At 45.7% G+C, this 15,941-nt stretch overlaps 1 protein-coding gene across 1 annotated transcript; it reads left to right on the top strand.

Moving 5' to 3' along the window:
- The first annotated feature begins 1,590 nt into the window (after window positions 1-1,590).
- Nobox (NOBOX oogenesis homeobox) lies at window positions 1,591-7,668 on the top strand. Its single transcript, XM_051151616.1, has 9 exons — window positions 1,591-1,627; window positions 3,393-3,712; window positions 3,823-3,904; window positions 4,424-4,530; window positions 4,825-4,931; window positions 5,174-5,259; window positions 5,635-5,866; window positions 6,193-6,497; window positions 7,082-7,668. Exons 1-9 carry the CDS (start codon window positions 1,591-1,593, stop codon window positions 7,390-7,392), a joined length of 1,587 nt encoding a protein of 528 aa, XP_051007573.1. The 3' UTR covers window positions 7,393-7,668.
- The last annotated feature ends 8,273 nt before the right edge of the window (window positions 7,669-15,941 follow it).

Here is a 15,941-nt window from a genome sequence, read left to right on the forward strand (position 1 = left end):
CTACCAAGCAAGGCAGACATTTCCCCACAGTCCCTAACTTTAAATGTATAGTCAAGCAACCCATAGCGTTCCAGCTATGACCACAACCACGTCCACGTCACCACAAAATGATGCTGACCATTCCTAGAGAGCGCGCATTTACTGCACCCATTTCTTGCTTGCCTGACCTAGAATGCTGCAGATGTTCTAGAAAGGAACCTGGATGCTGGGTCTAAAATTCTCCTTAAGCTGGGTGTCCTTCACACGGGGGAATAGGAATGAAGTTCGGGTGTGTTACTATGAAGTTATTTAGTTTGCATTTTAATCTTTCAAATTCTTTCTCTCTCCCGCTTTTATTTGTGTGTGATGTGTCAAGAGCTCATGTCAACAATGCAAGACTATGGAGGTCAGAGGGCACTTTTAGGAACTGGTTCTCTCCTCCCGCTTTTCATTTGGGACTGAACTCAGGTTATCAGGTTTGTGAAACAGGCACTTTTACCCTTAGTTAATTTACATTTTTATCTTGCAGAAAAAACAAAGACTCCCTCAGCCTTTCCGGGTCCATATGGGTGTACTCGGAAACCTCTTAAAGAGGACAATCTTAAGGCGCAGGAAAACGTCCCGGTAGCTGATTGTTTAGTACTGCAGGAAACCGCCTGGCGTCCAGAAGCTTTGAAATACTAAAATCAAAACACCTGCGCTCTGGTCGGCAGGCGCTCTTCCTCCCCCAGCTCCCATCAGCTGTTTCAATCTGGCCAGCTCTTACATTCCTCACCCCCTCCCACTCCTGTGATAAGAAGCAATAAGAATTTTCTAATTTTGATATCTTTTTCCTAAAGAAATAAGAAACATTCACTGAACCGAGTCTCTTTCTTAGGTTAGGAAGCTGATATTAAATGGACCATCCTAATAAGAAAACCTGGACCAGCTTGTACATCATCTGTACTCGCCAAATTGTGCCGGTTCCAAGAGGTATAAGCTCTTTCCTCCCGGCCTGAGGTGCTTTCAGCTCCTTTCCTGTCTTTGCCCCTGGATCTTAATCCCAGCACTCAGCAGGCAGAAGCAGGCAGATCGCTGAGAGTTCAAAACCAGCCTGGTCTACAAGCAAGTCCAGGACAGCCAAGGATACACACAGAGAAACCCTGTCTGAAAAAAACAAAACGAAACAAAAAAGAATACTCAAGTCAGTTCGAACTTTGGGGCAAGCAGTAGACAGGGCAGCCTTGTATTCAGGGCTTGTATTCAAGAGTGGTTCTAGAGGTTGCTTTCCACAAAGGTCAAGAGGGAGCCACAGCCATATCAATTCACTGAGTACTAGGAAGTAGGTGAGTAGGTGAGCCTGGGAACCACACCTTCAAAGCCACACAAGCACGCACAATACTGCTGCTGCATCTGGTACCCTTGGGACTGCGTAGAGGCACCCAGGGAGCTGCAGGATGGACCTCTCAGTCCCCCACCCCCACTCCAGGTGTGTGGTGCCTCGCCCTGGGGGTGGGGTTGGGGGCGCAAGCTCCCTGGCCTGTGCAGACTCCACACACCTGGCCACCCCACGGATTTCATTAAGTCTGCGCCTGTGATGCCAGGGAGGGCCGAGCAGTGGGAGTCTGGGCCATGGAACCCACGGAGAAGCTCTGCAGGAAAATACGGGGTAAGCACACACTGGGGTCCGCCTTGGTGAGGGCTTGCTGAGCCCTTCCGTGAGTCTTCTGGCCACTCCGCCAGTCTTAGTAGCCTACTTAGGTCTCCGGGTGGTAGCGGGAAAGGGAGGCAACCTCACCACATCCTTCCATTTAGGGATCATCCCGAAGTGTTGGGGATAAAGTTGGTCTTCTGTCTCCAGCACAACTCCAAGCTAGGTTCTGACACCCTTCACCTTTCTCACTTCAGTACATTGGTCCAATGAGGTCCTCGCTTTTTGAGCACCTATTCTGTACCGTGTTTGTTACTGTGATACAAGCTCTCCTAAACGGTTGTAAAGCATTTTTGTCCCATTGTCCCTTGATCCAACATTAGCCCCTCACCCCTGGGTGGCGCCCCCTCTCCCTCTCAGTAGTGGTTCCAGGCTGCATTTAGAATCGGCTGGAAGAGGCTCCTGAGCCCGGCCTTGCCGCCAGCTTTATATATTGTTTAAAAAAGGTTTTCGTTGGAGGCAACATCAAAGGCTCTAGTTAGCATTTATTTACACGTTTCCTGGTTCCATTGGAAATGCTTGCCACTCCCTGAGGTACATTTTCTTTCATTATGAGTCCATGAAAAAAAGGAAGGGAAGTGTTTGGCATCCTGGGAAAAGTTCCAGGCGGTGGCTGAGGGCTGCCTGTGCCCCTGTACGTCATCCCTGTGTGATCTTGGCTTGATTATTCAGCAAGCTCACCCTCATTTCTCCCTGGGGTGGGGGGGGGGGTGGGGGGTGTGCGCCTGCCTTTGGGTGGAGTGATCAAGTGGGTGCTGTGCTCAGTTTTACCATCCACAGGGAGCCCCATCTGTAAGGTTGCCTCCGAGTTGGGAGGGTGAGCTGACCGCTGTGTGACTGGGTTTCCTTCCAGATAGGTACTTTCCCTCACCTGTGGAAGAGTCAGCCTGGTGTAGAAGGAAAGGAGGACTAGAAACATCTTTTAAAAAAAAAAAAAAAAAAAAGGAAGGAGCCAGAACACATAGATTGAGGAGGGCTAGGAAGAGAGAGGGAGTAGGGAAGGTAAAGGTATCTTTCCTGTGGTCCCCTCTGATGGCCTCTTCCTGTGCCTGTGTTGTGGAGACCCAAGGAGCCTGCTGTGTCTCCTCTGCAGGCCACAGTGCCTGGCTTCCCTTCTGGGCCAGGGCTAGTCTGAGGAAAGCTAAAATAGCTGACTGCCTGCTTCTCACCTCCTACTCACCCTCCCGCCAGCCACCCCCCCCCCCCACACACACACAACAGCTGTCTGTTAGACAGACCAAAACTGGTGCCTGTCCCCTGAGCTTGCACCCCTGATGTCTGAGGAAGATTGAGAAAAGGTATACCCAGATTTCCACTTTTCTCACGTTAAGACCACATAGAGTTGCCGTGGGATTATCTAACCCAGTGGTTCACAACCAGTGGCTTGTGACCCCTTTGAGAGTGTTGAATGACCTTGCCGCAGGGATCACCTACCACTATGGGAAAATTCAGATATTTATATTACAACTCGTAACAATGGCAAAATTATAGTTATGAAGTAGCAACAAGAATAAGTTTACATTTGGAGGGTCACCACAGCATGAGGGATTGTGTTAAAATGTCACATCATTAGGAGGAAGGTTGAGAGCCACTGATCTGACCCATCCCCCTGACTGTCCAATTAGGAAGGTAAGCCTGGCATCCGGGCCTCATTTGGGAGACAGGCAAAGTAAAGGAGCCTTTAACCCTTAGTGACAAGCCCAGTGGCCGCTGTTCTCCACAGGCCAGGAAGCTGGTGTCAAGCCCAGGACTGCTGAACAGGAGACAGAGGGACCATTGCAGGACTCTGCCCCACCTATTGATGATGACCAAAGCAAGCAGTCCGGACTCCCCAGAGCTGGCTCAGGAAAGAGGCCGCTGTCAAAGACCTCTGGGGAGTTGACAGACACTGACACGTGCAGAATGTACAAAGACCTAGTGCCAGCCTCAGATAGTCCCCAACCCCCAGAAGAAGTTTCCTTTCCTTTCCCAGAAAAGAAGGTCAAGAAAGTGAAGCCATCTATTTCTGCAGTCCCTGGTAAGCCCACAGAGTGGGAAAGTATGGTTTTCATGCTAGCATCATTTTTTTAAGATGTTCCTCACCACTGGCTGCTCAAAATCCTGTGCTTTCTGAGTCAGGCCAAGCCCCCAGCCACAACACATTGGCCCAGAAGAGTCAAGAGGAGGACCTGAAGAAAAAATCTCTAGAAGTGACCTGTCCATTTCGGAAAAAGACTCGAACCCTGTACCGCTCAGGTTAGTCTCTGAAGATGGAGGAAACTGGATGATCTGTGCAAAGAATGTGGCCTCAGGAGATGTTGGGGTGTGGTTAGTCACTTTGTCCTGCATGCTTCTCTTTTGTCTGCGGACCGTGCCAATACTTTCGACCCCTGAGGGGAAGGCCAAGCAGGCAGACTTGTCTTCTTAAACCTGACTAGAAGGATCAGAAATAGATAAATCACACTGAAGGAGAAGAGGCTTGGCTCGTGGCTTGGGGACAATGGCCTTATTGGCTATGGGTGCAGGGTGAGCATCTTCTTTTTTATTTTTATTTATTTATTTTGGTTTTTCAATACAGGGTTTCTCCATGTAAACTTGGCTGTCCTGGACTCACTTTGTAGACCAGGCCAGTCTCGAACTCACAGCGATCCGCTTGCCTCTGCCTCCCAAGTGCAGGGATTAAAGGCATGTGCCACCGCTGCTCGGAAGCGAGCGTCTTTTTTGTCTCTCCTACTATGGTGTCTAGCCTCCCCATTACATGTCCCCTTTCTACAGACCAGCTGGAGGACCTGGAGCGGATATTCCAGGAAGACCACTATCCTGACAGTGACAAGCGTCATGAGATTGCCCAGATGGTGGGGGTCACCCCCCAACGCATCATGGTAAAGGGGACTGAATACTGTGGAAGCTGCTGGTTAGAACTATGTAGGAGAGGGCATGTGCTCAGCCTCAGCTGGGAGAGAGGCTGATGTCAGGCTCAGATGCGAGGGTGCCCCAACTCTTCCACGGGCCACAGCTTTAACCAATTAAAAGAGGAAGGAAGGCAACATGGAGATCTTTTTATACATCTAAGCTAAGAGGCAGCTGAAACCCAGTAAAGTGTAGTCCATAGTCATGCCCAAGTCTTTGTCTCTGCCAGCATTCTCAAGTTCAGGTGCCCCTTCCCCTTTCCATAGGTGTGGTTTCAGAACCGCAGGGCAAAGTGGCGAAAAGTGGAGAAACTGAGCGAGAAGGAAAATAAGAACGGTCCTGCAGTCCCCAGTGTAGACAGCAGCCAGTGCAGGTGAGCATGGCGCCCGGTCTTTGGTTGTCCACACTGAGCAGAAGTGGAGTCCACGCAGGAGTCCTGGGGTCTTGAAGGAGAATGTTGGAAGTTGGGAGTGAGTGCTGGGGGTACTGGCTAATCCTTCAAGGGAACTGGGCTGTGCTGGGCTGGAGGCAAGCAGTTAGTGGTGCCTCGCCCCAAATCTGAGTTCTAAATTTGGAAGCCATAAGAGCTACAGTCTTCCTTCTCTCTGCCTCCAGATCCATGCCTGAGCTCCTAGCTCCTATGCCTACAGACCTAGAACCTGGCCCTGTTCCTCCAGAGCATATTCTGGATGCCTTTTCTGGTGAGCACCCACCTTCAGAAAGTTTTTTTGGGGGGGGTGGGTAGGAATGGAAGCTAAGAAGAAAACTGAAACCCAAAGCCTTTGCTCCATGCAAGTGGCAATATCCACTGTTCAGCCGTGTCAAAATTACCTCCCCGAGCCAGGTGTGGTGGTGTACGCCTTTAATTCCAGCACTCAGGAGGCAGAGGCAGATGAATGGTTGTGAGTTCGAGGCCAGCCTTGTCTACAAAGTGAGTCCAGGACGGGAAGGCTACACAGAGAAACCCTGTCTCGAAAAACCAGAACAAAACAAAACCAAAAAATAAAAATAACAAACCTACCTCCCCATCCCCATATTCTAATTTTCTAACGCTCCTATTTGTCCTCTTTCCCTAGATCCCCCCAAGCTGCTGAATTCTGACCAGATTCTGACACCCTCTGAGCACAGTGAGGGTTCTCAGAGGGTAGCAATGACTCCACCACTCCTCAGCCCCCCACCTATTCGGAGGAGCAACCTTCCTCTCCCTCTCGGTCCTATCCAAACTCCTCAAGTGAATCCTCCACTGTGGGATGCTCCCGGGAGTGACAGCACATACAAGGACATCCCATATGGGCCATGGGGTACCAGGTATGGAGCCTGAGTCCATTTGTAACCTTGGGGAAAAGAAAAGAAAGGTAGTAGGGAGAGGGAAGGGCGGAGTTGGGTCAATGAGTGGCTTCTGTGATGGGGAGTAAAAAGAGTGAGTGTTTGGAAAAGAAATGACCTAGTATTTTTGTAGCAATAATAGAGAAACAAGGGGAAACAATGAGCAGAGACTGGGAAGATGAGGAGGCAGAAGAGTGGTCTCCAAAGTTTGCTGTTGCCACAGAGATGGAGAAAGTGGTCTCTTTATTGTGTGTGGAAATGAGGAAGTCACTAGGACACCTCATTAAATACGCCTCTGTCCTCCACAGTGTCACCTCACCACCCACCTACTCAAATTTGGAAGACCTGGGGCCTCAGGATTACCAAGCAAACAGCCAGTTGAGTTCATTCCGGTTCTCCCAGGCTCCAGAGACCCCTCCTTTCACACCCCTTCAGCCCCAGTTTCCATATCTGCCCCCCTTTCCTTTCCCTGTTCCAAGCTCGCTGACATTTCTACCACCGGAAGACTCTCTTTTTTCCTTTCCTTTTGGCCTCGGTGGGGACTTCTCACAGGATTATTGCTCAGGACCCCCACCAGGACAGTTCTTGCTACAGCCACCTGCTGGAAATATGGGTGAGTTTGGTTGGGCTGGAAAGGAAAGTCCCTCCTTTCGTTTGAACGTGAGAAAGACCAAAATCCCTCTTTATCTGGAAGGCAGAATGAGGCTGAGGCAGATCATGGGTGGTGAGCAAACCTTTTGCTTGCCCGTCTTCTGCTGGCCTGTTATTAGAGCACTAGTTTTATCTTGCAGAGGGATTTGGTGACCATTAGAAATAATGAACAAAACACCCTGGTACAGAATTGGTAGCAGCTATTATGCCTAACTACTTGGACTTCCAGAACCCTAAAGCCCTCCATCTTGTGCATGAAAAGAGTTCTAGAAAGAGATGCCCAAGTGGCTCCTGTCTCTTTGGTTCCTATATAAGGCAGCACTTGGCCTTGACCTACTAAGTCACAGTTGCTAAACCATAGGAGCCGGAGTCCAGGAGCCTTTATGATCCTGGAAGGAAAGCTGATATTAATGTTTCACTCAGGCTTGCACTATGGGCCTCAGCCACGGTCCCAATGAAGGACAAAGGGATTCTTCTGTAATTTATTCAGTGGCATTCGATGGTCTTAGTCCTGTCTAATAATTTCCTTGTTCTTTGACTCCACAGGTCCAGGACCCTGGAATGGCCATTGTTTACCAGAACCTCCCTTCCCTCATCCACTCTGCCCACAGGCTCTGGGGCACCCCCTAGAGTCAGAGGGCTACTTTCCTGACCTGCTTCTGGCTCCAAGTGCTCAGATTATGAGCAAGCAGCCTTCCTTAGTCCTCAATGGGCTTCTTGAAGGCACTAGACCAGAGTCAGGGTCCTCACTAAGCAAAGGGCCAGAGGAGCAGACAACCTTTTCCCTTGAGCAGCCCATACCAGGGGAGATCAGAGACAACAATGAGAATAGCCATGCCACTGGGGCCAAAGAGTGAAGAGAAAACGGGCTGGCAGGGGAAGAACAGGATTGAGGCACTCATGCAAAAAGCAAGACTAAAAGATTTGAAAGGCTGTGGCCTGGCCTGGAATGGGGGCCCAAGGTCTTTGTAGCCCGGGCTTAGAAAAGGAAGGGAGCTAGCACCACATTTTCCCCTTTTACCCCTTAGGAGTTCTGAAGAGAGAAGGACCATGTTACTCCAAATGTTACATCAGTTTATTTCCTTCCTAGCCACTTGAGTTGGTGTCCACTGTGTGCAATAAAACAGCAACTATTGGGTGTTTTTTTTTGTGAATGAATAACAGTGTTCCTGTTTACTTGGCTTACTTACTGCACTTGTTGATGTAACCCTCAAGGGAAGACCCTGCTGGGAATCCCCATGTTTAACCTGGCATTTTCTTGGACTATTTCTCCACTAAAGGGGGATTTGGGCATCTTATGCTTTTCCTTCAGTTCTTTCACTAAAATAATCCATTCCCAAACCCAGCAGTGAAAGTGAGTTTGGACCCCTCTCTCAAATTTGAGCCTTGTATAGATAGTACCATGAGAGAAATGTGAGTGGCAGGGACACTATTAGAAGCCAGCTATCTATTACTGCAAATCCTAACTTATTTTTCCCAAAATTATTTTGTGTGTGTGTGTGTGTGTGTGTGTGTGTGTGTGTGAGAAAGGTGGGGATAATAGGAAGAATAAGGAGTGATAGGAACCAAAACAGAATGGCTATTCTTCCCTGGTTAGGATGATGTCATGGTACCTCTAATCTCTAAAGGAATAGACCTCTCACTGGGTTGGGAGAAAGGATCCAGTGATCTGTCTCTTACACAGTAGATGGAAAAGGAACAAAAAGTCATATTACTAGGTACCTAGAGAGAATACCTGTGCTAAAGTGACTACCATTTTTTTACATAGACATGAGCTGAAGTTTTGAAGGCTTTGTTTATTTATGGTTACTATTTGGGGTTGGGAAATAGTCTAGTCAGCTATGGTGATGGTTTGAGGTATGGGAAGAGGAAGAAAAATAACAGGTTGACAAAAGAAGAAAATGTTCTCTCAATGCCTAGTCAATAGGCAAGAGCTCAGGAAGGGTGGAGAAAGCATGGGCATGCACACTCTCCAGCCCATGGCAGACAAGCTTCATATCTGCATGAATCCTAAATAGCTTCTTTCTCTGCTGGCCCCAAGTGAGAAAGAAAAGGAGAGTAGAGATGGTAGGAAATAATAAGACAGGGAGTGACTGAGAACTTTCATTCTGTGACTATTCTATTCTGTCCTCAAATAAGCTTTACCAAAGAGGAAGAGTCAAGCCCAAGTATAGAGACAGTGTGGTAAACGGACCTTAGGTCATAAGGAGACCCAAGAGAAAACAGTGGGATGGAGCACAGAGATTCCACGTGGAAAGTAGTCAGACTGGAGATGTGCAGATAAAACTGGGGATTCGCTACCTGAAAAGGGGAAGTGGAAGGCGTTCTAAAGATAAGTATTGTCACACAGGAGGAGGCTTCAAGAAAAAGAAAATGAGTTAGGGAAAATGAGAGTCACTCAAAAGGATGCAGAAATCCACCAGAGAAATACAGAGGATGGGGAAAAATGCGAATGAACAGGAGGAATGCACACGATGGGGAGACATGGACCAAGGCGGATGATTTGACTTGTATGTGGTAGGAAAGCTTATAGCGTGAAAGAAATGTGTGGGAAGGATATGTGTCAACACTGGTTAAGTGAGGGACATACTGGAAAGGAGAGAGAAGGAATTCGGGAAGAACTCGTGAGAGGGCATCAGGATAATGAATCAAGAGAAAGTACCAAGGACCTCTGGGGGGAAGGTCACAGGCAGGATGAAGAGGGAAGCTCTGGCCTGTAAGGAGCATAGTGAGATCTGTGATCATATGGAGATGGATGGTCACTGTCAAGTCTACGTTGTGGGAGGCGGGCTATGAATTCCACCCAAGCAAGAAGCAGGTGGCTCTAATGACAACTTTAAAAGGGTTGCTATGTCTGTAGCAGATGGTAGATTGTGCCCCTGAAATAGGAAGGGCATCTCTCGTGGGGAACGAGGGTACAGGTGGTTAGAATGTTATTCAAAGAAGGCCGAGACTTTAATGTGATGGGAAGGGGAAACAGAAAAGAGCTGGCTGTTCGGGAGGCAGTGCTGTGTGCTAGCATATGACCAGGCATTTGTCTAGTCAGTGACAGATCTATAGTAGTCTAAGGATAGGGAAACTTCAGTGATTCTGTTAAGATCGTCCGTATTTGCTATTCCTCAGGGCTGAGTTGCTATCAGATTAAAACAGCTGATACTCTGGAAAGCTTTTAAGGTGGTATCTGACACCCAGGAAGCACGTGACAAATTTTAGTCTTGTTTCTTTTTTTTTTTTCTTTTCTTCCTAGTGTTTTTCAGGCATGGCTCCACCTCCCTGTAAACTGAAGCTGTATTTAGCATTCAACTCTGGGTGTTTTTCTTCAACTTAGAGTTGGTTTGGGATCCCAACACTCAATGATTGGTAGCACCCTGTATATAGCAAATGTGTGTGTGTGTGTACACATGTGTGTGTGTGTGTGTTCAGTTTAAAAATGTGCTGAGCATCTCGATGTGTCCTTACCTGCAACTCTTAGACAACCCACTAGACAATCTAAGCATATGTCCTTTTACCCAAAGGAAGCTTGGGTATTGAGAATGAAAGCTGAAAGGTGGCCTGAAGACCTTGATGTGCATATTTTACAGCCCTAGAACCAAGAAACTAAAGAAACTTCACAGGCTGTCAAGCCGGAGCTGCTGACACTCCAGAAGCACACCCGCCACGTCATCAGTGGCTCTGCAGTATTCTAATAGTCTGGGTCCTGATCAGCTCTATTGAGATTTCCTCTCAAGTTCTTCACTCTGGGAGAAAACAATTATCTAGTCTCCCTGGATAGAGTGGAGCTTTGTTTTCCAAGTGAGGTACCACAGAGAAGAAACTGAAACTGTGAGCACTGGGGACTGTGTGTCGTCCCAGAGAGCCCTGCATCCTGCAGGTATGCGGGACCCACTTTGCTCAGCCCTCACATGGTTAGGGCTCCAGGTTCCTTGTCTCTTGTCGGGTGACTACTGAGTTCCTAACATTCCTCTGAAGAATGATAGTGATACCAGGTCTGGACCTTAGTTCTGCTAAAGGGGCCAGCGGTGCTTAGTGAAGACTAACACCTCCATCTAACAGAATCCCTGCTAATGGACTCTCTAGTAAAACAAAAAACCACCACCCCCCCTAAACAACAAAACATTAGTGTGGTGTTTTCTTTGGCCCCCGTAGCACATTTATATTTTTGTAAACTACAGCCTCCAGTGCATTTTAATAAAAGATGCTTTGATTCATCTTTGCCCTACACTTCTTGTAGACAAGACACTTGGGGTAAAGGGTTTATGTGTGAGTTGGTGTCCCCGACCCGCCACTGGGAGTCCCACCTGGTTACAGAAGGTGTCTACTTTATGTTCCTTAACATCCGTTGCTTGGAGTCTCAGCTAGGTTCACCCCCATAAATTCCCAGGAGCCTCCTCTGTCCCAGAGATGGTCCCAATTTCTCTCTCCCAGTTCTCACCCCCTTCTTTTCTTTCTGTCCATCTGATCCCTACCCCCATTATCCTGGACATCCCATCTCCTACCCACTTTCCTCCCTCTATCTACTTTGGATATCTATTGTATTTTCTGTTCTGAGTGAGATTCAAGCATCTTCCCTTGGTCCCTCCTTGGCTTCTTTGGGCCTGTAGATTGTAGTATGGTTATCCTGTACTATATGGCTACTTATAAGTGAGCACACACCAAGTATGTCTTTCTGGGTCTGGCTTACCTCACTCAGGATGATCTTTTCTAGGTCCATCCATTTATTTGCCTGCAATTTTCATAATTTCCTTTTATTAAATTGCACTGGAGGCTGTTTTTAATAGCTTAGTAGTATTCTGTTGTGTAAATGTACCACATTTTCTTTATCCAGTCTTTGGTTGAGGGACACCTAGAGTGTTTCCAGTTTCTGGCTATTATGAGTAAGGCTACAATGAACATAGTTGAGCAAGTATCCTTATGGTAAGGTAGAGCAACTTTTGGGTACATACATACCCAGGAGTGGTATAGCTGGGTCTTAAGGTAGATCTATTTTCAATTTTCTGAGAAACCTCCAGACTGATTTCCCAGTGGTTGTACAATTGTGCACCCCCACAGCAATAGAGGAGTGTTCCCCTTTCTCCATATCCTTGACAACATGTGTTGTCACTGGAGTTTTTTATCTTAGCCATTCTGATGGGTATAAAATGGAATCTCAGAGTTGTTTTGATTTGCATTTCCCACAGAGGCAAAGATGGAACAGAGATTGAAAAAAAAAAAAAAAAAAAAAAGGCAAACCAGTGACTGGCCCAGCTTGAGACCCACCCCACTGGAGAGGGCCAACTACTGTCACTACTAATGATACTCAGCTAAGCTTGCAGCCAGGAGTCTAGCATAACTGTCTTCTGAGAGGCTTTGTCCATCAGGAGACAGATGCAGAGACCCAAGGTCAAGCAATGGGCAAGCTCAGAGGGTACTGTGGAGACATGGGATGAAGAATAGGAGGGCCAGCGGGGTCAAGGACACCACAAGAAGACCTACTGAGTAATCTAACCTGGGCCCACAGGGGGCACATAGAAGCTGAACCACCAACCAAAGAGCTTGCAGCGGCAGAACCTAGACCTCCTATACATATGTAGCAAATGTGCAACTTGGTCGTCATGTGGGTCCCCTAACATAGGAGTAGGGGTTGTCTCTGAATCTGCTACCTACAGCTGGGTCACTTTCCCATAGCCTGGCTGCCTTGTCATTCTCTGGTGGGAGAGGGTGTGCTTAGACCTGCAGTGACTTGAGATACCAGGGTGGATTGGTACCAATTGAGGGCCTCCCTTTCTCTGGGAGGAAGGAGAAGGAGGACTGGGAGGAGGGGTGGTGGTAGGACAGGGAGTATGGAGGCTGGGCTGGGATGTAAATGGATTAAATAAATAATTAAGTGGAGGAAGGAAATGATGCTTTGAGTCCAATTTACTCCCAGTTTGTACTTGGAGAAATAACGTTTTAAATCTAAATATGTGGAAGTTTATGTCACCTGTTCAACTTCATTTGGTTAGTTTTAGTTCTTTATGATCTTGTTAAAATGTTTTGAAGCCCTTACAAAATATCACCTATCTTGGAGATATTTTTTTTCTATTTGAAAATTGGATCAGTATGTTTTGGGTATTTTACATTTCAACCATTGTTACATTAGTAAGCAGGACAATAGGGGTGTGTAAGGTTTTGGTTTTGTTTTTTGTTGTTGTTTTTTTTGTTTTGTTTTTTTGCATTCCCCTGAAAAATAATCTATTAATGGCATGTATTTGATAGTTAAGCTAGCCATGAACCCTCAACTGTACTATCATCGAAATCTATCCTTTGCCATCTCCTGAAAAAAAAAATTGGGGGGGTGGGTGAGGGAGAACCTGCTTTTATGATCCAATAAAATCAACATATTTTCTCCAGATAAGTAGTAATTACTCCAGTCAACCTAACTACATAATGAATGCTCTATACTGAGCAGACACTACTGTCTTTTATGCCTTATGAGAAGACTGTGGTAGTTTGAATGGCTCTCATAGGTTCATATATTTGTATGTTTTGTTCCCAGTTGATGGAACAATTTGGGAAGGATTATGAGGTGAGGCTTTGTTGGTGGAGGTGTGTCCCTGTGTTTCCATTTAGCTCTATCTGCCTCGTGCTGTAATCATGATGTGAGCTCTCAGCTACTGCTCCAGCACCATGTCTGCCTGGCTGCTGCCATGTTCCCCACTATGGAGGTCATGGACTCACCCTCTGAAACTCTAAGCCTCAACAAATGTTTTCTTTTACAAGTTTCCTTGGTCATGGTGTCTTATCATAACAATAAAAAGTGACTAAGACAAATACATTATTATTTTAATTGGCATGCATAGTATTAGGTTTCATTGTGGCATTTTGAAATACAATTTTACTTATTTTTACTCCCTCCTCTGTCTCATTTCCTTGACCCCCTACTACATCTCTGACTCCATAACCTTGTTTCTTTTTTCTTGACTCATGTATCCTATTGCCCTCCCCACTCCCTCAACATCTTGTTTTTCCCTCTCAGGGTTTCTTTTTCAGTGCCATAGCTTATACCCAACTTTCAACCACTTACACACACACACACACACACACACACACACACACACACACACACACACAATTACATATTCAGATATATGTATGTAACATTTTTAGCTAGGATTTTTATATGAGGGAGAAGTCATTTTAGTCATTCTGAGGTTGTATTACCTCACTTAATAGAGTACTTTCTAGTTCTATTCATTTTTTAATTTTTTATGTAAGTTTCAATTTTGTCTTACACATGGAAAAATGCCATTAGGTACACATACTAGGTCTTCATTCTCCATTCCCCAGTTGATGGACAACCATTTCCTTGTTGTTGTGAACAATGTAGCGATAAGCATGGATGTATTGGTTTCTCTGTGGTAATATAGAGAAGCTTTAGGCTATGTGCTGAAAGTATTACAGTTGAGATTATGGGAGCTATATTTATTTTGTGTGTTTTTTTTTTTTTTTTTTAGAAATTGCCATGCTGATTTCCACGATGGCTGCACTAGTTGACACTCCCATCGACGGTGAATAGGGATCTCTTTCCTCATGCCCTCACTATCATTTGTGGTTATCTGATGGCTTGGCTTTAGAATTTTAAAAAAACCATTTATGAATTACATTTCAAAAGTCTCATATAGAAGTATATAATAACTTTACATTAAATTTACTTGCATGAAGCTCTCGGATATCAGCTCTGTAGAAATTAGTGCCTACGGCTCTATTAAGCCAGAGACTCCCTCCTGTTCTGTGCTAGAGAAATGATGGAATCATTGAAAGCAGCTGTGATGCCCTGGTTTGGGTTCCAAAGTCATCTTTTATTCATTATACATTTCGCATAAACCAGTGGTTCTCAACCTCCCTAATGCTGTGACCTGTTAATACAGTTCCTCCTTCTGTGGTGACTCCAACCACACAATTATTTTTGCTGCTACTTCATAATCACTATTTTGCTACTCTTATGAATCATAATGTAAATATTTTTTTTGAAGCAGAGGTTTGCCAAAGGGGTCACAACTTACAGGTTGAGAACCACTGGCTAAACCTAACTTCTAGACCACGTTCCTTTCCTAGAGCAAAAAGGATGAAATCCAAACCAAGGCTTTTAACTGTCATTGGTTGCCATGGTGACCACCTCAAGAGCTACATTTATCTCAACCCTGTTTTGTTTTGTTTTGTTTTCCCTATCTCCTGTAGTTAGACCCCTGAACATCCTCCTTTGGAAGGTTCTTGCACTTCTAGGTAACTCTTGCCTTTGCTTTGCTGTGGTTTTTCATGGGTGGGAGCTTAGTTTCTGCATGCCTGAGAGTTCCCTGACCCCTCACCTAGATCTCTAGGTAAACACATCCCAGCTTCACTCTAACACCATCTGACCAACTGTCCTGATTCACATCACCTTCTAGCAGTGCGATTTCGGCTCCTCGGTACTTTGCGGTTATCCAGGGAATCACCCTACTTTGCAAGGCTTAGAATATTTTAAATAAATAAATGAAGTAAGCAAGTAAGTCAGTTGTTTAATTTCCTTACAGCTTTTTTCCGCTAGATGGCAATGTACCCCCAGTTTCTTTGTAATCCTAGAAATTTTTGTTCTTTAGTCAGAAGCCCCGGGGGATCATTGCTCAGTCAGTCCTTTTCCCCTCAATGCCCCAGGACCCCATCCTATCAAAGATTTAGTTATTAAAGGTAGTTGGGTTTCAGTTTGTATTTTCAGGTGGAATAAATTTTCAGGCAAATACAGATAAGCAACAAATGATTTTGTTGTTGTTTAAGTAAAGGCAAGCTGTATTTTAGCGTCTCCGGTATTTTTTATCTATCTACTCAACCTGACAGCCTCATAGCACTTAGCTAAGGGTATGTGAGCCCACGAAAAGCCCATGATTCAGAGACCACAGTCTGCCTCTGTATCTCCCTGGCCTCTTGCATGCCAGGCTTCTAAGCAGTTGCATGTCTACTGCTCCTCCATGAGCTCTCCTCCTACAGGGTTTGTAGCCTTAGATCACCTCCATACAGGCTCCTGTTTTCATATATATATATATATATATATATATATATATGTGTGTGTGTGTGTGTGTGTGTGTGTGTGTGTGTGTGTGTGTGTGTGTTCTTCTGGAAGTTTTAAAGTCATTTGGCTCCTATCTTTTCTTGTCAGCTAAATATTTTATGTTGTTTATGTAACTTTATGACACAGAATGGAATCTAAATGTCTACTTAAATATCATGTGCATTAATGGAACATAGGATGGAAAAAGTCTACAAAAGACAATTTAGCTGGAGTCCTAAATGGTTATGGTTACTTAGGAATAAATTTGATTCCTCTGAAGGGAAGCTTTTCTCTGCATATCTAGAAGTAGTGCTTGCTTGAGTCTAGGGGGACGTGGAAGGAGATTTAGTTCTTACATTTGAGGCT

Source organism: Acomys russatus, chromosome 10 (genome assembly GCF_903995435.1).
Source record: "Acomys russatus chromosome 10, mAcoRus1.1, whole genome shotgun sequence".
Lineage (NCBI taxonomy): Eukaryota > Metazoa > Chordata > Mammalia > Rodentia > Muridae > Acomys > Acomys russatus.